Genomic DNA, 27,346 nt, shown 5'->3' with positions numbered 1-27,346 from the left:
CGCCAGGAACCCAATATTACTCTGTTTCTGAACAGGGAATCCCACAACAGGGCCCGGCCGTGCGCTAAGCGCAGGACAAAAGGACCGGGAAGCCACATGTGGAGCAAACTGAATCATCGACGCAGCTTTAAATCAGATCCGACAGTCGACTTGTAGCAGTTTCAATGACACTGTTGAAAACGATCGCTTACAGCTAAATCATAAAAGACGAAGCAGCCGCTGGGTTAGAGGTCAAAGTAGAACACAAAACCCGGAGCAGAGGAAAATGTATAATATCTAAAAGGGTCACTCTGCGTTATTCCAGCATCTACTGAGAGGACAAGTTCACAGGACATCTGGAAATTTCAGCTTCAATGGATTCCAGTTATAACATCTTCGTTAGTCTGTCTGTGAGGTGTTCAGGGAACATCTGTAAGTCACAGTATGTGGCAGTAGCTGAACATAGAGCATCTCTACGAATGAAAGCTGTTGCGTAACTACTGTGTATCCTAAACGGTTTGATCCTGGATTTTGCAACATCTGATAACGTGAGACATTTGAGGAATGTTTTTAAAATATGTATTTGATTAATGCAGATATCAGCATTATAGCTGTGCATGCTAAATAAATGCTCAGTCTGTGCCTGAGCATTTCAGGGGCTTTGGTAAAATACAGCTTCATCTGACTGTCATCTGATAGGTTGTATTAGGTGAACACATTACTGGCTTTACATGAGGGGGTGTCCTGTCATCATGAGGCTTTTTTAAAGGACATCTGTAAATGTCAGTGTCCACCAATCGTCTGCACGTGCTGATGTGAAACTGACGGCTTACTGATGAGGCATTCAGGAAACTTCAGTAAATTACATTGCCACCTGATTGTATGACTGTGAAGCATTCAGGGAACTTCTGTAAATTCCAGGTCGAGCAATTATCTGCATACGAAGCATTCATTTGTTCAAGACTAATAAATTGCAGCATCACATGTGAGGCCTTCAGGGACCTTGTGTAAATTATAGTGTCATCCAATAGTTTCCTTCTGAAACATTCAGCGAGAAGTTGCGGATTATTGTATTTGTTAATATAATGGAGGTGAAGCCACGCTTTTCTATAGATCAGTCTAACTTCTGCTACTTTTGCAGCACAGATAAAGTGGAAAAACTTTGTAGGAAGTCAAGATTTATTATGTGCTTATTATTATTATAGTCATTCATATTGAAAAAAGACTAAAGTTTGATCTTCTCTCTTTCTTGGATTGACGTCTTTCTCCAGAAACTCCAGTCCTCCATGAACGCATCATTTTCCCGATACATCACTATACTGTCTGGTTGAACTTGGGAGACTTCTGACTTTTCAGCCTTTAGTGTGGAGTTTTTTTTTTTTTCTTCGCAGCCTGCAGGCAGCTCGCGGGGACGCCGTGCAGCGGTTAGATTTCCCCCGACGCCTCCAACTAAACTCCTGCACATGGATTCATTGTTCACTTCTGTGGCCAGCGCGCCTGCGGTCGCAGCGACTTCATACAGGAATGCATCATGGGATACGAGCGGAGGGGAGGACTGTGGGTTTTTTATGTGTAGCAGCCCCGGGAGTCGACCGCAGGGATCGAGACCTCGAGCCTCGGAAACCAATCGCAGGCTTGCTTTCACGGTCATGTTTTATCAATAACGTTTCATTGATTTATTGAACTCTGTCCATCGATCACTCCTGAGCCGAGTCCAGCTCAGACTCCCTGGATAAATCAGCCAGAACCTCAATCATTCAATGGAGGGTGTCACAGGCAGCCATGGTCGGCTGTGATTGGCTCAATTCAGCAGAGAGTGCCCAGTTGTTTTGTTCCTACTTTTTGAAGAATTATTTGGGAGGAGTGTGATAATGCGAGTCAGTTACCCTGAAAACCTGAAGGAGAGTGTGTTAACTGTGTGTTACTCACCACTATCGACAGACTGAGTGGTGTTTAGTGCTCATGAAGGCACACTAACACACTCATCACACCAGGGTTCGCTTGAATCGGGCCAGACGTGACTGGCTTAAATATAGTTTTCACTCCGAGCTGTTTTCTCAGCAGGAAATTCAGAAACTGAATTTCCTGCTGAGAAAACAACTAGGAGTGAATGTCGGTCAGAGTGAAACTGTCTGAAATGAGCTGAACTGGTATGAATCGTGGCATCAGAAGTTACAAAAAAATCCTTCAAGATTTAAAGCAACACTGAAACACAAGTGGTCCGTCCTGACCCGACAAATCAAACAGGTTCCATCCATTGTCTCTAAATCCCCAAGTTTTCAAAGGAAATGAAAGGCTGAACTCAGAGAATTAATGACGACTCTGGCTCAACATTTCTGCAGGAATCAGCAGTTTGCATTCGGACGCTCACTTCTACCGAGACTCAGTGGCTTCATTTACCAGCTGCCAGTGAACACAACACTGTAAATTAGCGTCATAGTAAGGGAAGAAAAATTCTGTTTATGTGAAAATTTACTTCAAGGTAAAACTCTGGTCAAGTTTCTACATGTAATGTGCTGCTAATGTTCAAAAGATTAATTGTTTGGCGTCACTGAAAAAGCCACTTTTTGAAAATGGCTCCCAAGGTGGAACTTTTTGAAAATGCTCCAACTGCATTTCTGTGGAAATGCTGGAAAAAAATGCAAAAATATTTTTTTGAATTTGAAAAGCTGTTGGGGAAAGAAGGCTTTATTGTACCAGTCCTTGAAAGACTGAATTCATAAGTGATTCCTGGTACCACCTTGTGGTAAAAGGTGGTACTGCAAGGCTGGAGAGGCCTTAAAGGTGCTGTAGGCAGGATTCCGCATCTCCGCGATTTGACCCATCTAAGATGGCGATTTGAAACCCAGCACAGCCAATCCGGTCCTGTTTTCTCTGACATCACGCCCTTACACAAGTTAAGCCCCTCCCACAAGAACGTGTTACGAACGCCCCTCGACCAATCACGGTTAGAGCCTCACGGGCTCTTCTGATTGGTCAAAGATACCTGGAGCTGTCAAGATTCCTTTTCAGCTCAGAACAGAGACAGATGGAAACGCTGCGCCCTCGCGGTAGTGCAATTATGCTACACTCATAAAGGATTATCAATGGATACTCTAACATTTAATCCAAAGAAAACACAGAAAAATTAGCACTGACTAGCAAAATCCTGCCTACAGCACCTTTAAGTTATTAGAGTGAGACCAATTCCAAACATATTAATTCACAAAAGCTGCATGAAATCAGTGAAGTTTTTTCATTAATTGACAATCCAAGCCATTTCATACCGGGTGGCCACTGGTAAGGAGCACAAAAATCCCCCAAAATATGGCAAGAGAAAGAGCATTGTTCTTCACAAGAATGAATCTGCAGGTGAATGTTCAGGCTTCAGCACGTTTCCTGCCGGTTACCTGAGAGGACAGCAGGTTGCAGTCGATGTGCGTTCCTCTTCCTGTCTTGTGTCGCTGCAGCAGTGCCGCCATGACGGCTCCGTGTGCGTACAGACCCGTCGCCAAGTCCGTCATGGCAACGCCCGGGCGCACCGGCTCACCGTCCTGCACGCAGAAACAGTGCATTATGGGAGGGGACATGGTCTTCTATTATTGGTTGAATATTAAAGAAACGATTTATGGACATGACAAATATTTATAAATTCTTGTCCCGTCATAGAAACGTGAATGAAACTACAAATTTGACCTTTATCTTGATGAAGATGCTCGTTCATCTGTATTTCTTGCTATGAAAAACAGTGTCATACATCAACCCCTACAAATTCCGGCTTGATTCATAGAACAGATATAAAAATTAGAAGTGCGAACATTTCACAAACCATAATTTGGAAAAGACAAGTGCAGAAAATAAAACTTAAATCTGCTTTGCTAATACATTGGGAAAATAAAACTAGATCCAATCAGAACATTTCAGAATAACTTCATATTTGTTTTCAGAACCAGAAACAATACTTGGTTAATCAACAAAAATAGAGCTGAGCATCATCTAGGAAAAAGTGTAATCTAATATTCTGAAAAACAGGGAACCGAGGACTAAACCCTGAGGTACGCCACAGTTTAATTGTTCTAAAGAGGAATAGAAGTTACGAGAATAGAACTTGGGATTTTACTGTGTGGAGTTTACATGTTCTCCTCTTTCTTCAGGTTCTCATGTTTTCTGCATCTGTTTCAGGATCACTGGCGACTTCAAGTTGTTCGGAGGTGTGATTTACAGCAATTATCCATCTCCCTTTATTTGCTTTGCACTTAAAGGTATAATACACGATTTTGATTTCCGGGTGGATCACCTAAATAATTGGTGGGTCTGTTTGTCAATCATTCTGACGAGCTGCTTTCGTAAGGCGGTTCTCCGTGCTTGCACCCAATCAGCTTCTCCCTTTTGCGCATGCGCATTCGGAGTGTTTATGTAGCCGGTGAGCTTCTGAGCTCGTACTTACCGATGGCGAGTCTGACATAATGAAACTGTAACTGTTTCGGAAAAAAAGCTTTATTTATGAGCGAGGCCAATCGCAGAAACTGTAAACAGAGCCGTGCACGTCCAGAGAAGAGGAGATCGCGCTCGTACACTTCCGCGTTTCCTGGGAGAAGCAGGAGAGCCGGCGGATGGTCTGGCGCATGCGCGTTGTTCAAAAAGTGAGTAACAGACTTGGGGCTTCGTCTTTTCGAGAAAATCGTGTATTAGACCTTTAACTTTCCAACTGTCCAGTGTAACCTGCCGTCACACACACATTCAGCTGGGTAAGCTCTAGCATCAGCAGGCCATCAAAGACAGATGAAGAACAGGAAACAACGGATTACAGAGCAGTTACATAGGAAAAAAATCTGACCTCTGGCCCGGTGATGTGCATCATTCCCGACGCGGCCGAGACGATGGAGTCGTAGCCTGGACTCTGAGACTGAGGGCCAGTCTGTCCATAGCCTGAAAACACACAGAGATGATTGCTTTAGTGGCAGCAGGCTGGTTTCTGTCCTCACTGAGAGCGAGACGCAGCAGGGAAAACCATCAGCCTCCTGGCGGCTCCTCTTCCAGGAAAAAGCCACATTCCAGCTGCATGTTGAGTCTGCCGCTCTGACTAAACAACCAGATAGATTTCCGAAATAGTGCCGACTCTGCACTCGCTTCACATCAAAAGGATTAAAGAAAACTGCATGTGATGTTTTTAAAATGATGATTTTAACTGTGAGGGAAGAGCGAGCGGAGCTGCGAGCACCTGCACATGAATCAGCGCGACTCAAGGACGTAAAAACATTTCTCTTGTCTTTGGACGTATTTATTCATCGTAAAATACACAAGCAGAGAACAAATGCGGCATTCAAGTGGGTGAAGAAGACACATCCGACCTACAGAAGGACAAATCAAAAACCAGGTGAGGACGGAGTCCACCATGTCTGAAAAACCACTGAAGCCAAAACAGACCCAGAAACAGACAATTGGCTCCGCTTTAATGATCTGAATCTCATTGCATGAGTGCACGAAGCCATGTCCGGGTCCGGCTCTGCGGTTTAAACCGCCGACCGGCTGAGCACGAACAGCGCACGGTTCAGGAAGCGCTGTACAGATCAAGGACCCGTCCAGTCCCTGTCCCAGTTTAGACTATTTGAGGGGAACTTTGGAGCTAAAATACTGTACCTTAAACAAGCGGAAAAAAAAAGGCTCTTCCAGTTCAGGAGCCTGGTTCTAGTCTATTATTTCTTGGTGAAAGAAGTTATAAGACACAAAAATGACCTTGTGGTCTACCTAGATTCATGAAATTGAGGATGTTTATTTAGAAGGTGACCGATACTTTTAAAAACAGTCCACACTGTGAAAACCATCCATCTTCAGGAAACACAAAGTCCACTGTGATTTAAATAAATCTCTTTTTTTCCCCCTCTTTAAAGTTGACTTTTTTTTCATTAACCTGTCAGGAAGTGCAGGTTTTTTGGTGAACAGAGACATCAATCTGAGCAGCGTCCTGTTCTGTGTCACACAGCTCAGGATGAAACCATAAATCTGCTCGCTGCGTCCAGCTGCTGCTGCTTAATGAGGCCTCCTGGGTAATGTAGTCCTTTCTTAAAGAAAGGAGAGGAGGACAAACATGTGGGCGTTGTGATAAAGCTGGAACAGAGAGAAAAAAGGAGACAAAAGGAAATGAAAATAATAAAAATGAAGAGGAAAAACATGGAATGTGATAAAAACAAGTAATAATCCAAACTGGTCATAGGTATTGTTAAGCGAAATAACAGAATTTAATCTACCGGTACTTCCCTTTTCCCTTTTTCCATGATTTGATTGAAAAACGGTTTCACTAAATGTCTTTTTTTAAGTAGTAAGAAAAAAAAAAAAAGCACATCAAACTGGAAAAAGGCCCAGTTTACACAATGATTTGAAGTGAAAACAGAAAGTTTTGGTTGGTTTTCAGGAGTCAGTTTAAGTGAAAAAGTTGCCCGGAGTCAAACAGCTACACAAACTTTGGAACTTTTTGAAAATGCTCCATCTCCATGGAAACGGGGGAAAACAACTTCTTCAGCACATTTGAGAATAGATGGATAATAACAATGTCATGACACCTAATCCAAATTCTCCTGGATTTGGAAGTTTTGGAGTTAAAAGTATGCATATTCCCATTGTTAATGTTTGTAGTGTGTTGTTTTCCTCATGCATGTGTGTGTTTTAATGACAAAAAACAAGCAGCACCAACCTGTGTCCTGGCATAGTAACTACATGTGAATACACATATAAGCTTTTCTGACAATTGTAGTAAATGTACCCGAATTTAACTTCAACTGAGATTTACTTTATTTGCTGTAACTGCAATCTATATATTTTTTTCAAGGGAAATTTGAAAATCCTTCAGAAACACAGTGAGGCTGCATGCAGAGGACACCTGATGTATGAAGACAGTTTCAGGAATGTAGTTAACGATGATGGGTGAGGTCTGAATGAGAGGTTGGATTAACGGTGAAAGTGAACGGTTGAGGTCGCAGAGGTCGAAGTTCTGAGTCAGAGGGAACATCAGCGAGGGCGTTCAGGAGAAATGAAGTGAAAATCTGACGTTTGTGCAACCTGCAGGTAACAAAGTATGAAGACTGTGAGGCCTCAGCGATAAGTGAGCAACAAATCAAAGAGGAGCGACTCTGAGCGGCAAACAGCTGCTGCTTCGGCAGTAGAGAACACGGTTCAGACATCCGGAGCCGACTGAGGCCCAGTTTACACAACAATGTTTTCCAGGCAAATCAGAAAACTTTGGGTGTGTTTTGGGCGTGCATTTACATGACAACGGTGCTCAGAGCAACTGAAAATGCAATTTTTAGAAAACAGGTCCCAAAGTGGAACTTGAGCTGGGTCCGATTTCATGGAAAACGATAAAAACAAAGCTTTGAAAATTCTCCTTCTCTTTCTCTGTGGAAATGGAAAACGTTGCTACTGTGCATGGCATGCACACCACAGCCAAGAACAGGCAACACATTATAATGGTATGACACCAACTAGTCAGCAGATTAATGTCACTAAATATTTGATAACAAATTCTACATTTACACAATACGCAAATATATTTAAAGGTGCATTGAGGAGTTTGCACATTTTATGCGAAACAGCGCCCCCTGCAGGCCTTGGGCGTAACGCAGCTTAGTGAAAAACTCGCCCCTGTGGCTCGCGTGCACGGAAGGGGAACTCCTTCCTCGCTGTTTTAGTAGCGCTCAATTAAAATTTAAGTTTCTTTTACCTGGTGGGGTCTGTGCTGGAGCTGTGGCAGTGCTAGAAGCCAGTCTTTTCCTACTTTCTGGAAGATCCTGCTCAGTTGTTGCTCACTAAGCATCTGGCGGAGTAATGGCGGACAAAATGAAACTTAACAAGCCGGAGCGTGCATTACGTCATTCCTTTCAAATTCTACCCAAAAAAATGCTGGTGCCGGACCGGCACTGCAACTTTCAAGTGACAATTTAGCGCTGTTAGAGGTACTTGTAATGAATATGTCAGGGGACATTGCACACATCATTAAAAATATGTAACATATTTATGGTGGAAAATAAGTATTTTTAAGGTTGTAAAACTCCTTAATGCACCTTTAATGTTTTTAGTAATCAAACCTCTCTCCCCACAGAAAAACTGACCTGCGAAACTCACATTTGATTTCTTCTTTCTCTTCTTAATGTTTGCTTTTGCATGTTTGCAGCAGTGGGCATGTCCATCAGAGTTTGGCTCCACTGCAGTGAGATTAACCAATCAGAAACCAGACCGGGGGCCTTTCTTATTGGGCTGGGTACTGCAGTTTTATGACTTTGTGGCGTACCTCAGGGTTCAATTCTCGGTTCCCTGACATTTTTCCTTGTCGACATATCCATGTGGGCAAAATTACGTGAACTACACAAACTACATATTTACACTTGTTACTTTATATGACTGTATTGTTCTGTTTATATTTGTATACAAAGAAGTCAGTTTCATCATCATACATTATGTAATAAAAATGTAACTATTCTGAATTAGATCCATTTATTTACTTGAGTAGGGGCAGTACTTACTTTAATTAAAAGTTGGAAACCAAGAATTTCTGCTTGTATTTCTTCCTTTTAATCATGTGAGGATGCACAACCTCCTGTGTTATTACCAAATGGGTACACTTCTTCAACCTCAAAACAAGCTGGATGTCAGAACCTGCAGCTCCTTCTTTTCTAGTTGGGCTGAGGGAAAACTGCAGGGTGGAGGGATTAACTCCACCTTCATGTGGGACAAAGGGATTTCCAGGAGTGGGCAGCCTGGTAATCGATCCAGAGTTTGCTCATGCTACTTATGTGGTTTGCAACAACAGTGAGTTCGTGCTGGACTGAGGAAAGATTGGATGGAGGCTTGACTCATTTGGCCAAGTCGTGATACAAAGTCGCATTACAAGATCAAACTGTTTGTGGTAACTTGATTATCCTCCAAACATAGAAACACCGAGATTTTAAACTTTTTCTTTTTTTTTAGATTATTTGGTTTGCTTTAGGAAATTCAACACAAAAGTACATTTATTTAAACATTTGCACATATTGCACCTCTAAATTAAGCTACCCCATGGCCCATGATACCTTACAGTGTCTAAATTGCAAGTGCATTTTTGAGTAACAGCCATCTCATTCAGCATGGATTCGAGTTAAATCTGCTGTCTTGTTTAGCTGCGTGAAAGTACATAAATATCAGAATATTTCAACTGCAGTGACACAACAGGACACATTTCTGCTACAGAACCCATAAAAACACACTTCAGGGCAGATCAGAGGCCTCACAGTGAAAGCAGAGGTAGCAGTCCTCCGTCCACACCTTAATAAACCCATCAAGAAACGGTGTAAAGACAATAAATCCTCACATGAAGCGAACCTGCCGCCCGCCTGTCGTTACTGTGGAATATATCCCCATCTAGTGGCTCAGATGAGGAAGTGCAGCAAGCAGAGGCCAGCACAAAGGAGGGGATTGCACAACTAAATGAAAACATGTGGGATCTGAGAGGGAGGATTTCTCAGACGTTAATGAGCAGCTTTGCATTTTTTAAGCAGTTGGCCTGGACTGCAAAAAAAAAAAGAAGAAGAAGGAAATCCAGGAAAAAAGATGAGTTGGTTTCTGGCCGGGAATCCAAACTTGAATCACGTCTGATTCCACGTGGATCAATACAGACTCATCCACTGCTGCACTTCTCACATCTCTGAGGATGAGGCAGCTTCAGGGGTCGTTTGAGATAAGGCGGCCTGAGGCGAGTTAGTACCCGAGATGGCAGTAGATGAGCCGCGGGTTCACTCTGCTCAGCTGCTCGAAGCCCAAACCCATCTGCTGCAGCTTCCCCGGCAGGTAGTTCTCCAGCAGCACGTCACACACTCCTGCCAGCTGGAACACACACACACAACATTCAAACATCGTCCTTACATGCAGCAGCACCCAAATACCTGTTAACAAATACTGAACCGATACAATACAGCTGACTGGAAGAAGTGTGTTTTGCTTTCAGGTCTGCAGACTGGACGGGATGACTCAGGGTTTTAGAATGTTTGATTTAGGGCTGGACCATGTACCGAAACGAAAACGCAAAAACGATGATTTTGACTTGAAGTGATGCCTGAATCCCTCAATCTCAGATGTTACTGCGTCAAGTGAAACGCTGCAGGGCGCTCAGAGGTACCTGCTGGACGGTCTCGGCTCCTCTGGGATGCTTCAGGTCCACAGCGATGCTCTGAAATCACACAGCAATTAATGTTTCACAGCTTTTTTGTAACGAGAGACTGACAACGTTTCAACCTTGATCACACTTTGATGATAATGTTTTATTGTTTTATCGACTCTCGCCGTCTACACTGCTTTATCAGCTGGTACCAGTCACTCATTAAATTATAAAATCAGATTCTGTATCACAGGAATTTTTAACACATTTTTCTGCTGGCCATGAACACACTGTCGAAGTTGGTGAAGTTTAATTTTACCTTGGCATGACTGTTCTGTGTTCTGTGTTGTCATTGGTTTTGTGTGCGTGTTTAAAGTTTGTGTCAGAGTGAGCGCTCCTGTCTCTGCGTGGATCTTTGTGCTGCATGGCAGGTGGAAGTGTGCGACTGAGGCAGACCTTTGGACGATCAGTGGAGAGTCTTCGAATATACGTGAATCATCTCCTCCTGTTGATGCTCAATCAGGGTTAATATGTCTCCTTTTTGGAATCACTGGTGAATAAATTAGACGAGCGGCTGGAAATACTTTAGTTTGACATCCAGCTCACAGAGCGTCTTCCTCTCACAAACTAATGTAAATTCAGGTGGAATACATTACACAGAGAATCTTTATCATGAACTACTTCAAAGTAACTAATTACTTTTGTCTTCACTGACTTGTTAAGTAACTTTAGCATTCTGATGAAACTCTTTTCTAGAATTAAATTTCAGTAGTTTTTTTTTCATAGATTGGTTGATCCAAACCAAACAGGTCAGTGAGCATCACATTAAACACTTTGGTGGGTGTGTGTGTGTGGTGTGTGTGCTTCCCACCTCACCTTCTTGTTCCGGTTGACACTGAGGAAGTAAGCACTTTCTGAACCCACAAAGGGAGGACCCCAGGCCCGAGTGTCATCGCCGGCTCCTGCTCGACGACACAGAGTTTAATGTGTGAAAGAAACTCTGAATAAATGGAAGTGATGCTGGGCTGAGTGATGGATGGCTGGAGGCGTGACTTCTGACCTGGTCTCTCCACTTTGATCACCTCGGCTCCCAGGTCTCCCAGGATCATGGTGGTGAAGGGACCGGCCAGAACCCTGGAAACACTTTATTCATTAACTTCAACTCTGATACTGAGGGGAAGAGCTCAGGTTAAAAAACTACATGCGAGTTGAGTCTGAATCGCTGATCTCACCTCGTCAAGTCCAGGACTCTGACGCCCTCTAGTGGTCTGAGGTTTCCTCCTGAGAAAAACAAAACACGAGTCTTTTCAGGTTGAAGTGAAAACAAAAACAAAACAGAATCAAATAGTCTCGGTGCTGAGACAAGAATAACACTTTCAGGTGCCAAAACTGAGTAAAGACCAGGACCAGAGCATCCAGACCGAGACAGTTCAGATCAAACTTCCAATCTCTGGAACTTCCTGCGTCTCCTCCAGCTTGACGCTCCAGACTTTCGATATAAACCAAACTGTGGATTAAAGTTCCTGCAGCCGCTTCTAAAGAGGCTCATTTCCGGTCTGTGTAGAAAGTTTTACAGATCCATCCTCAGTCCCAGGCTGTCAGCAGCTGGTTCTGTGAGCAGCCGGTTCCCCCTGCAGGAGTCCCCGGTGGAACCAGCCTGTTGATCCCCGGTGACGGAGCGGACACGCGGCGGGGAGCTCCGGAGGCAGCGGTCCGTACCTGTGAGCGAGTCCGACATCCAGCGCCCGACCCCCGGACCCCTCCTCGGCTCTCTCCCCCGCAGCAGCGAGCTGCAGCCGGCCGGACGGAGAACTCCGACCGCGGGTTGAATCACTCTGAGAGACGCCGACATGTTGAACCTGCAGCCGTCAAGTCCGAAAAAACCACAACAACACAGCAGAGGAAGGATCTTCAACATAACAGCACGTGGAAACCACACGGAGTGTTTCACTGTGGAGCTGACTGAACCGAATACTCGGTTGTTGTTGTTGTTGTTGTTTTTTACCAAAAGTTGGAAACAACAACAACAACAAAAAACCCTCTAGAAAATCGTAATCATATTACTGCTTTTTTTCCTCTTTGCTCTGTCCATACTTTTCACATTATGCTTCCTGTGCAGCAGCAGTTTACAATCTTTTTCTTGACAGACACAAATTAAAGCAGTTTCTCCATGTAATCTGTTCCACTTTCATCCCTTCACAGTCTCCTGACTTCATGTCAAAGAAAAACTTTGTTTCTGTAAAGCATGAACACAATGATTGTTTGGAAAAAGATTTTTAAGTTTTCTGTTGTCATTATTTCTATGATCATTACAAGAGATGCCAAGCTCACAAGACCAGCACGAAGTGGAATAAATGCAACAAAATCGAGATGAAACCTGTTTAAATGTTCACAGAAAATATAAAACTTCAATACATTATCTTCAGAACATAAACAGACATTAACCGTTTAATACTCTATATCTGAAAATAAATGTGATAATCCTCTGCAGAGCTCTCTCTCTCTCTCTCTCCTCTTCTCTCTCTCTCTCTCTCTCTCCTCTCTCTCCTCTCTCTCTCTCTCTTCTCTCTCTATATATATATATATATATATATATATATATACATACACACACACACAACACACACACATATACACATACATATATGTATATATGTATGTATATACACACACACATATATATACACATAAACATATCAGGCCTGGTTATTTCTGAGACTCAAAAAAAAACTGATTTCATGACAAAAATGACAATCATGCAGGTTGAAAGGATCTGAAACAACATCTTGGTCTTCTCCATTTATGCTGGACTTTCATTCGCTGTGTTGACGTAGTCTGCTTCTGATGTGTCCTTGTGGAGATTCTCATGGTTTTATGTAAAAGAAAAATCTTTGTTTCTGTCAAGCATGATTTCGTGGAAAAACAAGAAAAAATAATTCAAAAAGAAAGATATGTCTAAAGGTTTTCTGTTGTCATTATTTCCATGCTCATGACAATCAATGCAAGCTCAAACAAAGTGTAAAAACCAGAAACATTGACAGCCATGCCGAGCTGAGGGAGTCCATGATGGAGGCAGCGGCCTGCCTCCCAGCTTCACCGCAGGGGTCCATGACAGAGGCCCGCCTCACAGCTTTGCCACGGGGGCCCAGTGGTGTAGAGCTCCCCCCTGTGACCAGCCTGAAAATGTCAACACTGGTGGTCAACAGGATCTAAAATAGATGATCTCTTGAATGATTCATTCTCAGTTGTAAAGAAAAACTTTGTGTTTTTTTTTTTTGCGGGTTGAATTAATCTATGAAACTTGGTGTTGCAGTTTCTTTCTTTCAGGTCTCCAAACGTTTAGCTTGATTGTGTACATGTTTCAGAAAGTTTTAGATTTACTTTCGATGGCTTTAGATGGCACAGTTGATGAACAGTTCCCAGAATATGAAACCATATTTGTGTGACGAATGATCAAAAGAGAACAAAATAAGGTCCATCTGATAAACGGCGGAGGTAAACCATGGTGTTGGCAGAAAACAAAGGAAGTTGGTTAGTTTGTTTCACAGTGACTGAAGTCTTGTGGTTTTCTGAAGAGACCGTTTTTCATTCTGTGGAGCTGAAGTGTGATTATTGGTAACTTCCTCTTTAGACAACAAATCAGGAAGGTAGAAGACTTCGAGCAGCAGCAACTCTGCTTCTGTTCACACTGTAATGAGTTACTGGAGAGATCTGACGACTTTCACTGCAGCTCATCAGCTGGAATACACACTTTGGTGAGAAACTTTCAGCACAGTCGACATTTTGACTTGAGATGTTTGTTGAAATGCATAATGTGTATTTTGAATTATTATATGAAGAATTAAGGCTGCATCATGAACATTTTGTTCTTAAAGCTTTCATCAGAATGTTTGTGTGATTCAAAAGAGAAATAGATTCAATGTTATTTTGAATACATGTGAACAACATGAGCAAAGCACTGTTTCAGGTCTGAATTTATTAAGTTTGAGTCCCAGAGTCTCAGATAACAACTATTTCCAGTTCTGCATAGGGAAAATACAACACACTGAATGTCTTCTCATGTGTCTTTAACATGTCCACTGTGTGAATGTGCAGGTTCCAGTCAACATGTTTCTTCTTGTGAGTGTTTTCTTCCTCCCAGGTGAGCTCTCTGTTGATATTATTTCACATGTTTCTTCAATAATTTGAAGGTTTTAAATCAATGTTTCAGAATTGTGATTTCAGCTCACCAATTGTTTGGTTTTCCAGCTGTTTTGGTTCATTGTGCCGTTGAAGAAGCACAACTCTTCATCACTGCACCGAAGAGTCTGGAAGCAGTGACTGGATCCTGTTTGATGATCCCGTGTCGCTTCAGACCTGCTTCAGAGGAAAAGTTTGACAACAAGAGAAAATAGTTGCTGTGGATTAAAGATGACTCAAATTTTAAAGATCATCCAAAACAATAGTTTTTAACAGCAGTGTTGCAGTTAACTACCCTTATATCAGCATCATTGGAGACCTGAAAGAAAGAAACTGCACCACCAAGTTTAACAGATTCAAACTTTGAATACCACAAAGTTCTTCTTTAGAATTGAGAATGAATCATTCAAGACAACAGCGATTTCAGATCCTGTTCTAATAAAACTGAAAGGTAAGACTGCTCAATTAATGTACTTTTCAAGGGATAATTTTAAAATTTAATGTAACATTTACGATTTGAATTTGACTCCATGAAGTTTTTAACAATTTAATCTTTTAATGACTGAATTTTTTCTTTTTTGGATTATTTTTGGCTTTTGTGTCCTAATAATGTCTGCACTGCTGTAGCAAAGATCAAACTGTCAGTATTCAGAGTAAAACAACCTGCATATTATTGTAGTTATTGACTGAAAACTCAGTTCACAGCTTTCTCTGGATTTATTCAATGTTTAAAGTGTTTTGTCTGATTTATATTTTCATCTGAAATGTCAAAGAATTAGTTGAGCTACTAGAAGAATGTGTCCAAACTGTAATGTGTTGTAGTTCTTTTTCATCCCTCCTGACCACCAGAAGGTGGGCTGAAAGCACAGAATGTTCCATTTTTCCAACAATGCTACCTGTGACCCCTGGGTGACCCTAGAAAGGTATTAAGTTCTAGTATCACCACATGCTCAGCTCCTGTTTCTCCTCTTGCGTGCAGTTTGCAAACAGTTTTAAAGATTTAGGGAGGAGCCTAAACGGCATCATAGTGCATCGCTAGTAGCCTTGCGACCGTGTTGGTCAGATGTCAGAAGGGGTTCAGGTTGCTGAATCTCTTCTCCTTGACCGAGTGTCGGGAGGGCAGCGGCCTCGCACTCCTGCCCTGAGAATGGCTGATGCACCGGGGCTTACTAGTGTGCGGCATGCTAGCTTAGCCACTGCAGTGACCCATGCTTGTGAGACCGCATTAATTCCCCAGCTAATTGACTAATTGCTCCACCACTCCACCAGAGTGGTGTCTACATCTTGGGCCTCCCTGAGGGGAGTACCCCTCGACGACATATGCACCACAGCTTCCTGGGGGATGCCCTGCACCTTTCTCTAGGTTGTACACCATGGGCTCTGCGGAGACTTCTCAGGAAGGTTGATCTCTTGGATTCCTCACTGGCATATGCCACTCAATGCTTTCAGCAAGCCGTCTGGCAGTCACTTGGGATGAAATAGAACCAAAGCTAGGAATGTAACTATGGTTCTATGAATCCGCCAGACTGCTCTGTCACTCAGAATCCACGTTATCACACGAGAAGATTCTGCAGGAGGTGAGCCAGTGGTCCAAATGGAACTTAATACCTTCCCAGGGTCACCCAGGTGACTTTGTTGGTAAGCATGCTCGAACTGCGTGAAAGGAACATTCACTGCTTTCGGCATCGTCTGCTGGTGGTCATCCGGGATTCAAAGAACCGTAATTACATGCATCTTTTTCGTAAAATGCATTAAATGTGTGTTTCATGTGAAACTGTAGATTCTCCTCCGAGGCCCAGATTAGAAGTCTCAGGTGATCTGAAGGACCTGAAGGAGAAGGAGTCTGTCACGATAACCTGCTCAGCTCCACTCCCTGTCCACACTCCCCTCCTCAACTCACCTGGAGCCTCCAACAAGACGCTCACAGCCAAACTGAGCAAAACACAGATGGAACCTTCAGCACTCAGATCCAGAAGACCATCACTCTGTCAGACACACATGATGGAGTCAACCTCAGCTGCTCTGCTGTGTATCCTGTTGATGGAGGAGAAGCTGTGAAAACACCTGAGACAGAGTTAACTCTCAGTGTTTCATGTGAGTGATCCTGTCAGCTCATCACAGTTCAGATGTTTCTGATGAATCAAGTTAATCTGAGTCTTATTTTTCCCTCAGATGCTCCTAAAGACACGACAGCCTCCATTAGTCCATCAGGGAGCTGGGTGAACCTGACCTGCTCCAGCAGAGCCAAACCTGCCGTCAGCAGCTTCACCTGGTTCAAGAACAGCGACCATGGAGCCATCAGAGTGTCTGAAGGAGACTTTTACACCTTTAATGTGGCCGACATAACAGATCCAGCAAGTTTTTACTGTGTGGCTGAAAATGCTCTGGGCAATCAGACGTCATCGTGGATTCATGTGAACAAAACAGGTAAATGGGACGACACCACTGTGGTCTGGTCATGCAAATTTTTGAAAATGGCTGCCAACTTGTAACTTTTCAATAACTCTTCAACTCTGTGTCGACAGAAGAACCGCTGCCACTGCACATGTGCATCACTGTTGCAGTAAATAGTTCTTCAGAAGGAAAATAATAACGTTTGCCTCCAGACTGCCATGACTCCCAGCTCAGATTCTCCTGGACTTGATAGTTTAATGGTGTGTTTCCACTCTTACGCGACGCAAATTTTTTGGGCGATGAGATTACATACAAAGTCAATGTAATGACGTGATTGTCGCTCAATCAAGTGGCAGGTGGCGGACGGCGAGCGATGGTGCGGCGGGCAGCCGGCGGCAAGCATTTCAGGCGAAAAATCCGCGCACCCGTCAACTTGCACTGCCACTCGCCACCTGCCACCCGAAGCCCGCCACTTCATCGCTCCACACTTGTCGCTCGAGTTGAAATAATTGAACTTTTCAAGCGAATTCGCGCCAGGACAGCCTGGCAGCGTGGAGGTCTTCACGAACGTGCTGGCAGAGGGCATGCAGGGCTCCAACCACGCTAAACAGTTGGCGTGATGCCAAGGCGAGCGGCTTGCAGCGTGTGCGATCTCATTTGTTTATCATTTGTTGTTGGAAACCGGGCGTCAGCCTGAAGCAGCGCTGGAACCGGCAGTCCAGCCGCAGCCCCTGCAGAAGACAGTGGAACTCACCGAGCTCAGACCGCCACCGGAGGGCAGCAGGCAGCCAGAAGCGATGCCGGAGCCTGGCCTGCAGCCGAGCTGACTCCTCCATGACAAATACAGAGCAGCCATGGTGGCAGGCGGAGCATCTCAATCTCAACCTTTATTTGTAAAATCACTTTTCATATTCATAAAAACAACGCAAAGTGCTGAACAGTAAAAACAGTCATAAAAACAAAAAAAAACAAAAACCACATTATCAATCAGTATGCGCGCGCACACACACACACACACAGACCGACAGACAGCCGGGTGCACACAGGACTGTGGGACAAACATCAGAAGAATCCTGCCCACTGTGCAGCAGACGGTGATGTTTCTGCAGGATGTTTTGTGTTGCATATTTGTACCAGCTTGACGCGTCGCGCGAATGAATTCACACACCAGCGATGAAACTTGTGTGTCTGGCGCGGCACGGTGTCATTTGTCGTGCGAATGCAGTCGCGTTAAATGCGTCCAGTGGAAACACACCGTTCATCCCCAGGACAGGAGTCACCTCTGGTTCCTTCCTCTGGTTCCTCCTGGACTGGGGCTTTGGTCATCTCTGAGTTGATACTCTGTGACCCCCTCAGGTGTAGTGGAGTACCAGGTGCCTGTGTTTCAGGATTCTGGGCCTGTTTGCCTCATTTACCAGCAGTGGTTTTGCTACAAGTCGCTCCACATCAAGTCCCAGTCAAACCCAGAAGAAAAACCTTGTCCTGTTAATTTGAATATGGAATAGTTTCTGGTTCAGGCAGAAGTTTAGATCTGTCTTTTTCAGAACTATGCCTAAGAGAAAAAATCTCCTCCTCACCCCCTCAGTCTTTTCCTGCTGGTAGAGCAGAATCTATTTCAACACTGAAAGACTCTCAGTCATGTAATAATGTTAACCTTAGTGTGATTTTCTTTTTGCTGCAAACAGGAAGCCTTGATCCGTTGGTGATCATCATTTCAGTGAGCGTCGGCTTTGTGTTCCTCTGCCTGGTTTTCTCTGTCTGGTCAGTACCTTCAACTAAAACTTCTGACAGCAGCAGCTGTTATTGTCTTGATGCTGGATTGACCTCAGTCTGGACTTCTGCTCACTTCATGGATGTTTTCACTTTCCTGATTCTTTCAGGTGGTTGAAGAAGCATCGACACCCACAACAGACTCAGGTCGGTACATTTCACAGCGTGTGGTTCGAGTGTACTCTTTACTCACAGATTATTGAAAGCTGTCCAAAGATTATATGAAGCTGATATACATCAGTCAGCCAAAACATTATGACCAGCTGGCTCATCTCCTTGTTTTGCTGTTAAAGCTGCTCTGACTTGTTGAGTGACGAACTCCAATAGATCATCTTAGGCTGTGATGTGTCGTCTGGCTCTAAGGCCCTGTATTTCTCTTTTTCACCCTGCTTTAAAAGAAGCATCTCTCCCTGTTTATGTATATCAAGTTCTTTTGGTATAATTACTTTATTCTTTTCCAACTCATTACGCTTCATTATTATCTCCGCCAGGAGGTTATGTAATCATGTCAGTTTGTTGGTTTGTTGGTTGGTTGTTGTTGGTTGTTAGCAAGAAAAAGTAATTGACGGATTGCAATGAAACTTTGTGGAAAGGTGGGTCTTGGGCTAACTTAGAATTGATTAAATTTTGGTGATGATCCGGATCACTGTCTGGATCCAGGAATTTTTTAAATGATTCTTTATCATTGACAGATAGGGAGTCTTTCACATGGTTGGGCAGGCCTGCCGACAGGGGGCGACAAACGCCTGGTTCACACAAGACGCGCCGCTTTCAACGCGGAAGTGAGAAGCGCCGCGCACCGACTGTCGGATCGGCGCCCCTGTTAACCTATCTGACGCTTCGTACAAGAGGTGCGGGACAGCGCCGCGTGCGTCGCGGCTCGCGCCGTGGACCGCGGCCGCTCCGCTCCTCTCTATTTTTCCGCGAGCCGCGAGCGCCGTGTAGGGTTGCCAACTCCCAGAGATTGAAATAAGGAACGCCTCTCGCGGACAGCTGAAAAAAACTGGGTTTTTGGGGGGTGAAAAACGCATATGTAACAGCATTTGCCACAGTTATACCTATTACAGACTAAAAAACACATTAGGCTACTGCATTACACCTACAGTAGCAAGATTGCAATAACTCATGATCAGCTTGATCTGTTTGTATTTGAGGCCTACAGTGAGACAGTTATCATTCAAGTATCATCATCATCATGGACAGCAGCTCTCAGCCACTGCCGGACGGTAGAGGAGCTCAGCAGCTCCTTCAGAGGCCGACTGAGACCCTCAGAGCAGGAAGGAGCTACCACAGGTCTCTCATCCCCACCGCTGTCAGACTGTACAATTCTACTGTGTAGAATATGTGCAATAATCCTGGACATTATAATATCCTGCACCCGCCCTTTCAGAAATTCAGCGACACTTTATCATCCATTCACTCTGCTAAAGCATATTGTGCGTATTTTATCATACTGTATCATATATTGCATAATGTATTGTGTGTGTAATATATATATATATTATATATATATATATATATATATATAATATATATAATATCCTGTTACATTTTTAAGACTCAGGTTGTACATACAGTTAGATCTTCATTGTCTTTAGCTTCTATTATCAATCCTAGTATGATTTGCACTATAACTTGTTAATTTTGCACCATTCATTACTTTTGCACCCCGCTGTGGGTTCTATGAGCCGATACACCTGCAAATTTCTCCACTGTGAGATTAATAAAGTCTTTTATTCCTATTCTATTCTATATTTATTGCTAAATGTGTAAAATAACATCAAACAGCTGCTGTCTTCTGGATTTTAACATGTTCCTTTTTTTTTATTTTCAACTAAAAAGTGCAAAATCAAAACTGTAAAACCTTCTGAACAAAAAAACCAACAAGGTTCCGTTTCTAAACTGAAAACACACCACAGTCTGCAGCAGCAGACACAAATCAATGAACTAAACATAATATATCCGATTTGGAAACGGCACAAACTTACATGTCTATGGACGCCATGCTGCGCGCTGCTGTAATGTTTTGATTTCCTTCCTCCCATGCGCTCTGTGACCAAACTGACTACTGGCCAATGAGCTGCCGTAGCCTGCTCGGAAAGGCCTTTTTTGACCAATGAGATAAGAGTGATTCTGTGTTGTCGAGCCATCTCTGTCAGCTCATTGGTCACAGAACGTCAGAGAGCCGGTGAACAATTTACAGTAAGTTTTCAAAAAAAAGCGCAAGTTCCATTTCTCACGTTTTGACTCTCACAAAAATGCGGAACAAAGTGCGTTCCTTTTCAGCTCAATATGGAACGCACACTTCTACATCCAAATACGGAACGATTCCGTTTTTCAAGGAACGGTTGGCAACTCTAGCGCCGTGCATCGCCAGTTGTAAAGCTGGACAGAGCAGATCGCACCACACAGGAAGTCGGGAACGGAAAATACGAGAGAATCCGGTCAATTAAAATGAAGTCAAATAACATCAATTATGTTGTTTTTCGGTTTTCCTTTTCAGATAAACACACACACACACACACACACACACACACAGGGACAGAGGGCGACAGGGTGACAGACAGAGGCTCCGCACGCTGCAGCGCTCTGCTCTGATCACACCTGATCACAATGTTGTGTGATTATATGGTGTTCTTATGGTTGTGGGTGACTGATTTGAGCTGTGGCGGAGGTCTGCGCTCTCTGAGTGCCAAATTCTAGTTCCTCATCAGACTGGTTGATAGTGAACAGAAGCTGTTAATCAACACTGAACCGGACAATCTTGCTCACGCCAGTTTTCATTCAATCACTTTTTCAACAGACCCAAACAGCAGAGGAGTTTTCCAGCCGATTGGCGGCAGATGAAGCAGAGAAGGACGTCAGCGGCGACGGGGGCCTTCAATATGAACACGTCAGCTTCTCAAAGCTGAGAGATGAAGCTTGGACCGTGTCAGCTCAGAACACCAGACAGCAGGAAGAGACCGTGTACACACAGGTCAAAGTTCACAAGCCAGAAAGCCACTCAAGTCAGGTCGCTGACGTGCCCGACGATCTCTACGCTAAAGTCAAGAGAAAATGAGTGTTTCTTCAAGTCTTTTCTGTGACCTCAACCATGTTACAAGTGTCAAATCTGTACATTTTTTTTTAAATCCTGGAAAAGTTTCCAAGAGAAGAATGCTAAAGTTTTGTGACGTCATTTTATCACAAGCTTGATGCAGTTAATGCAAACAAAAATATTGATCCTTCACTACAGGGGTGTCAAACCCTGGATCGGACAGGAGGCAGGGACCTCGTAGGAATTCTCCAGTTCAAGTCAGCACTGCTCCATGAGCTGTGGATGGGTCGAGGCTGAAGGCTTTCGTTTGGTTAATCGGTTTCTAATAAACATATTGTCATCATTTTAACACCCAGTGAAATACTGAATGAGACAACATTTACATAACCTTGTTCTTAGTTTGTTCATTTGCTTCCAAAACGTTCGTCTCTTGATCTTCACTCACGTCATCAGCAGGTTCCAGGTCTGACCACCAAACAGGAAGAAGGCGGTTCTTCATACTTTCATGGAGAATTGAGTGGAGCGTCCCAAGTGTGGCAGAGGTTAGAGGGAACATTGATATTGTTAAACGTTGTAAACTCTTTGATTTTCCTGGATTCCTGTTCATTTATGTCTCTGGTGAAACTGTAAGATGGTGATGAGTGGCTGTTGTGTGAATTTGTATTTTTGCTCCATTGATGGTCACATGACAGGGAAATCAACAGGTCTCCTGCATACAGAACCACACCTGAGGAAACAGAGCTAACCACTGCTCCACTGTGCCTCAACACACTTTACTGTTACATGTTTAAAGTTCCTTTTTTCCATCATTTATTCCTGTTTGAAAACCGTGTTTGCTTTTCTGTCTTGTTTGATATTTCACTTTTTTTTTTCAATTTCTTCTGTGTGAAGCAACATTGTAACAAGAAAGTATTTCTATTTTATCTTTATAAGTGCAACATGTGTATTTGATAATTATCACATTTTTATCATGAAACTGCAGTAATTGGAAATTGTAACAATCAGTTCTTATGAACATTAATATTAATGTTTTCAAATGACAGAAAATTAAACAAAATAGGCAAATTTAAATCTGAGAAATATAAAGCATATGAACAATTTATTGTTTGTGTTTTTTTGGTGAAAAATCAGTTTATTTCTGACTAAATTTGCCTATTGTGCATTTCTTGATGAAGAGTTGCAGTAAAAGAAGTCACAGTTTCTGCAATTAATCTGTTTATTCATTGCACCATAATACAAATTTTGCCATTCACCCTCTAAAAAATGAATAATAATCTCAGTCGTATTTTATTATTGGTATTTATTTTCATAGCTCCTTTTATTTGATCATGGACAAAATTTCAATTTGTACCATCCGTTTTGTTTTAGTTGTTATGATTTTACTGCTTTTATCTCACTGTAAAGCACTTTGGTGACTTTTTGTGTGTAAAGGGCTATACAAATAAAATTTGATTTGATTTGATTTGATTTGATTTGATTGATTGGTCCAGAATCTCACGTGGTGTGTGTGTAAATGATCAGTGTACACTCTTGGAGTAGAACTGAACCATTTTCTTTCTACGTACGAGAAACCAGGTTTAATGCATCTCTTCTTTATTAACCACTGGTCAACACATGAAGTTTGTGGATTGATTTAATGTAAGTTTGACATCCAGATTATAGAGCATCTTCCTCCCACTAATGTAATATAATTCCAATGTAAATTCAGATGATACCGATTACACAGAGCAATCCAGAATTAAGAGAGCAAGAGAGAGAGAGAGTGAGTTTGTGTGTGGTGTGTGGTGTGTTGTGTGTGTGTGTGTGTGTGTGTTTTTCTGGCTCACCCTTGTTCAAACAGACACTGACACCTCTTACCTCTTTCACACCAGGCTGCATCCTGAGATCGTGAAACTGACTGCTGGTACGGGTCCTTATGAAATGTTCTGCAAAATTCTGCAAGGTCAGTCAGTCACTGTCTGACAGAAATTTTAAAATGATTAAAAAGAAAAAATCAAACATGTTTAATTTTTATTTGCACACTGTGGTGGACTGACTGGTTCAGGGTTATATGTGAACAGTCTGAGATCAATCTGCAATATTTCAGAAATGTGTGAGATCACTGTGTCGTCAATTTCTTGCTTTCGCAGTTGAAAATGACCTTGAACACCATTCCAGTGACAGCAAAACTCCTGAAGTCGGCGTTGACCATTCAGGCCACCACAGCATCGGTGGAGAGGTCTGCAGCCACAAGAGGACAGAGCAGGGAGACTTTCACCTCTGGATCTGATGTCCATGGATGAGAGAGGCTCATCAAACTGAAGGTGAACAGAGGAGTTTTACAACTCTGTGGCAAAGAGCGTTATCAAAAAGGATATGTGAATGGATTTAACCTTCAACTAAAGTAAGTCTAAACTCTTTCCTGATGGCCGTGTTTATTGTGTAAGACATATGGTGATTATTGTGTAATGTGTTATTGATTAATTAATTTGAAATGTGTCTTCTTAATAGCGAATGCCAACTAGATAACCGTGTGAATGCACGAATTAAAAACACACAGGTGAAGTAAGGCATTGACAATAGGCCTGTTTTGTTTTCTTGGCTGTTGCTTTCAGGTATTATTTTATGAAACGTGGATCTCGGGTGTGGACAAGGGAATGAGACGTTTCAGCACCACAGACAGCTCTGCGTCCGAGTTTCATAATGGTGAAGGGACCGGCCAGAACACACACATCAGTACATGTCAGTAGAGTTTCAACTAGACAGTCCCCACGCTGCCGAGTCTGTGTGTGTGCCGAGTCTGTGTGTGTGTGTGTGTGTGTGTGTGTGTGTGTGTGTGTGCGCGCGCGCATTGGAGTGGATGGGAGAAAATCCTGCACTCTCCTTAAACAAATGCAGCTGGAGAGAGAATCGTTTCAGATGGAGACAAGGTGACTCAATTTTATGTGTCACAAGAAAAATTCCTACGTTTTGAGCTAGAATTTGTGAAGATTGAGCCAGAAATGTGGCCAGGAGGATGAGAATAGAATTTTTAGGGGTTAAATCCAGAGCCTCCCGCACTGTAAATTCCTTTCTCCCACTCTAGCTTCTCCAATACACACCCATTATACACTTCAGAAACGGCTGAAATTCTCTCCGTACTTGAAGGCTGACCGTTTAAATTTGATAAAAGATGTTGAAATGAGGGTTTCGCGTCTGCGTAGAGGACAAAAATGCCTACGTTTTGGTGAAAAAATGACATGTCTACGTGAAAGTATGACAAATCCCCGTGTAGTTGTTCGGGATGAATTTTGTGATTTTCGGAAAAAGTCTATGGGAAAAAATTCCGGGATTTTGGCTATTTTCTCTGTGATATTTTAACCGGAACGCCAACAAAAGTCATAGCACACCATTCCCGGAATTTTCACACGTTCTGATGTGACTTTTGTGGTGCTGCTCCAAACGTTGCGGGACGAGTTTTCCAGCAAAGTTTTTGTGTCAGAAGAAAAAGTCTTATTAAAATGTTGAAACTTGACAAGGTCCGCCGAGGATAGTAATCTTTGCGCCTTCCCAAGGCAGGCGCAAAGAATAACTGATCTGACAATGTCAAGTCCTGGACTCTGGCGCCCTCTAGTGGTCTGATGTTTTCTCCTGAGAAAAACTAAAGGCCTCCACCACTACAGGATAATGAGGCCGAATTTTGCCCCGATCTTCTCCTCCCGATCCAAGCCGACAGGGGCCGATTGTCGGGAGTATGCAACTGAGTTCAGGTCCGATCTTCGTGTATGTGCGGTGTGTTCCGAGAGATTTTTTCCGGTCGGAGCCTCTCGGGAGGCGTCGGAAGGGAGAACATAGATAATGAACATGTTTAATATTTCCGATCGCAAATCCTGTAGTGTGTGGAGCTCCGAGAGGCGCCGATCAGCTCCGAGTAGAGCTGTCCACACCCTCGGAATAAAGCTCCTTGATTGGATGAACAGCTCCGTCTCACCAAGGTGCCGCTGACTAAAAAATCCACTCACAGCTGTCAGAGCTGGATGAATATGTCTGTGAAATATATTCACTATATATGACAGTGAAACAGAAAGCCAGCTCCTAAAACTCAGCTGTACAGGAAGTGATGGTTAGTCCTGTCGCTCCTGGATGAACTGGCTGAAGAATCTGCTGGTGTGTGTTCTGCTCCAGAGCGACACCACACACTAGAAGATCAGGAGAGGAAGATCGGGTGTGATCTGTCCTCTGTTGTCTTGTAGTGTGTGGTGTCTGAATCGGGGAAGATTGAAAAAATCCTGTAGTGTGGCGGGCTTAAAGCGACACTAAGGAACTTTTCAACCTTAAAAAACATTTTTATCTTTTGTGATGATACATCGACTTACAACCAGTTGAATGAGCCCTGTCACGGGCTGAGGGCGTCAGTATTGCTTTCACTTGGACTCAGCAGCTGTGAGGAGGGTGGTAGGAACCCTGCACACTAAAAAACTCCAAATGTGCGGACTGCTTTACGGCATGCGTCACATCATGATATAACATTGTTTAGCCACCATTAGATTCATTACCTTGTCGCTATCCATCCTTCACACAGCCACTGGAAACAAATGAAGGCGAGTTCAGTCCGACAGCACACCACCGGGAGCAGCAGTTTATGACGCTATGCGCTAGTCCTCATGGGAACTGTGGTATTCCTTCAGGCAAAACTACCGCTTTTGTCCACTGGCGCCGCCAAAAATCACAAAAACTGAAAGTTCCTTAGTGTTGCTTTAAAGCAAAGGGAGAATCATGAACATGAGTCTTTTCATGTTGTACTGCAGGACCAGAGCATCTCCAGACTTTCCACAGTTCAGATCAAACTTCCAGCCTCTGGAACTTCCTGTGTCTTTCGATAGAAACCAAACTGTGGATTAAAGTTCCTGCAGCCGCTTCAAAAGAGGCTCATTTCCGGTCTGTGTAGAAAGTTTCACAGATCCATCCTCAGTCCCAGGCTGTCAGCAGCTGGTTCTGTGAGCAGCCGGTTCCCCCTGCAGGTCCCCGGTGGAACCAGCCTGTTGATCCCCGGTGACGGAGCGGACACGCGGCGGGGAGCTCCGGAGGCAGCGGTCCGTACCTGTGAGCGAGTCCGACATCCAGCGCCCGACCCCCGGACCCCTCCTCGGCTCTCTCCCCGCAGCAGCGAGCTGCAGCCGGCCGGACGGAGAGCTCCGACCGCGGGTTGAATCACTCTGAGAGACGCCGACATGTTGAACCTGCAGCCGTCAAGTCCGAAAAAACCAACCACAGCAGAGGAAGGATCTTCAACATAACAGCGCGTGGAAACCACACGGAGTGTTTCACTGTGGAGCTGACTGAAATGAATACTCAATTGTTGTATTTTCTTTTTTTTACCAAAAGTTGGGAAAAAAAACCCTCTAGAAAATCGTAATAATATTACCGTTTTTCCTCTTTGCTCTCCATACTTTTCACATTTTGCTTCCTGTGCAGCAGCAGTTTACACCTTCTTCTTGACAGACACAAATTAAAGCAGTTTCTCCATGTAATCTGTTCCTCTTTCATCACTTCGCAGTCTCCTGACTTCATGTCAAAAAAAAACTTTGTTTCTGTAAAGTATGAAGACAATGATTTTTGGAAAAAGATATTTAAGTTTTCTGTTGTCATATTTCTATGCTCATTAGAAGAGATGCAAAGCTCACAAGACCAGCACAAAGTGGAATAAATGCAACAATAAATCAAGATGAAACCTGTTTAAATGTACACAGAAAATATAAAACTTCAATACTTCAGAACATAGACATGAGCTCTGTTTAATACTCATGGAAAAGATAATTTTCTGGAAGATTTTGCGATTTTGATTCGATTTGCAATATTTTTTTTAAAGTCAAGCTTCAGTGCAATATTAAACATGGTATAAAACAGATGGAAAACACACAGAATTA

At 43.3% G+C, this 27,346-nt stretch overlaps 2 protein-coding genes across 2 annotated transcripts in view; one reads left to right on the top strand and one right to left on the bottom strand.

The window, feature by feature from the left end:
• The window catches only part of sugct (succinyl-CoA:glutarate-CoA transferase), a 66,195-nt gene extending 54,262 nt beyond the window's left edge, over positions 1–11,933 (bottom strand). Inside the window, 8 exon segments of the mRNA XM_030100045.1 lie at positions 3,369–3,512; positions 4,796–4,910; positions 9,692–9,810; positions 10,103–10,153; positions 10,958–11,043; positions 11,142–11,215; positions 11,314–11,362; positions 11,801–11,933. Coding sequence (XP_029955905.1) covers positions 3,369–3,512; positions 4,796–4,910; positions 9,692–9,810; positions 10,103–10,153; positions 10,958–11,043; positions 11,142–11,215; positions 11,314–11,362; positions 11,801–11,933 — 771 coding nt within the window.
• On the top strand, positions 11,932–22,287 carry LOC115394688 (B-cell receptor CD22-like). Its single transcript, XM_030100044.1, is given in 10 exon segments — positions 11,932–11,953; positions 14,330–14,512; positions 14,515–14,607; positions 14,610–14,711; positions 16,041–16,124; positions 16,127–16,354; positions 16,433–16,687; positions 18,340–18,415; positions 18,535–18,571; positions 21,228–22,287. Coding segments are annotated over 10 exon segments (1,338 nt in total). The 3' UTR covers positions 21,486–22,287.
• The last annotated feature ends 5,059 nt before the right edge of the window (positions 22,288–27,346 follow it).

The sequence above is a fragment of the Salarias fasciatus genome, chromosome 9, assembly GCF_902148845.1.
Source record: "Salarias fasciatus chromosome 9, fSalaFa1.1, whole genome shotgun sequence".
NCBI classification, from domain to species: domain Eukaryota; kingdom Metazoa; phylum Chordata; class Actinopteri; order Blenniiformes; family Blenniidae; genus Salarias; species Salarias fasciatus.
The sequence above is the reverse complement of the archived record's forward strand: the minus strand, read 5'-3'. Positions and strand labels throughout refer to the sequence as shown.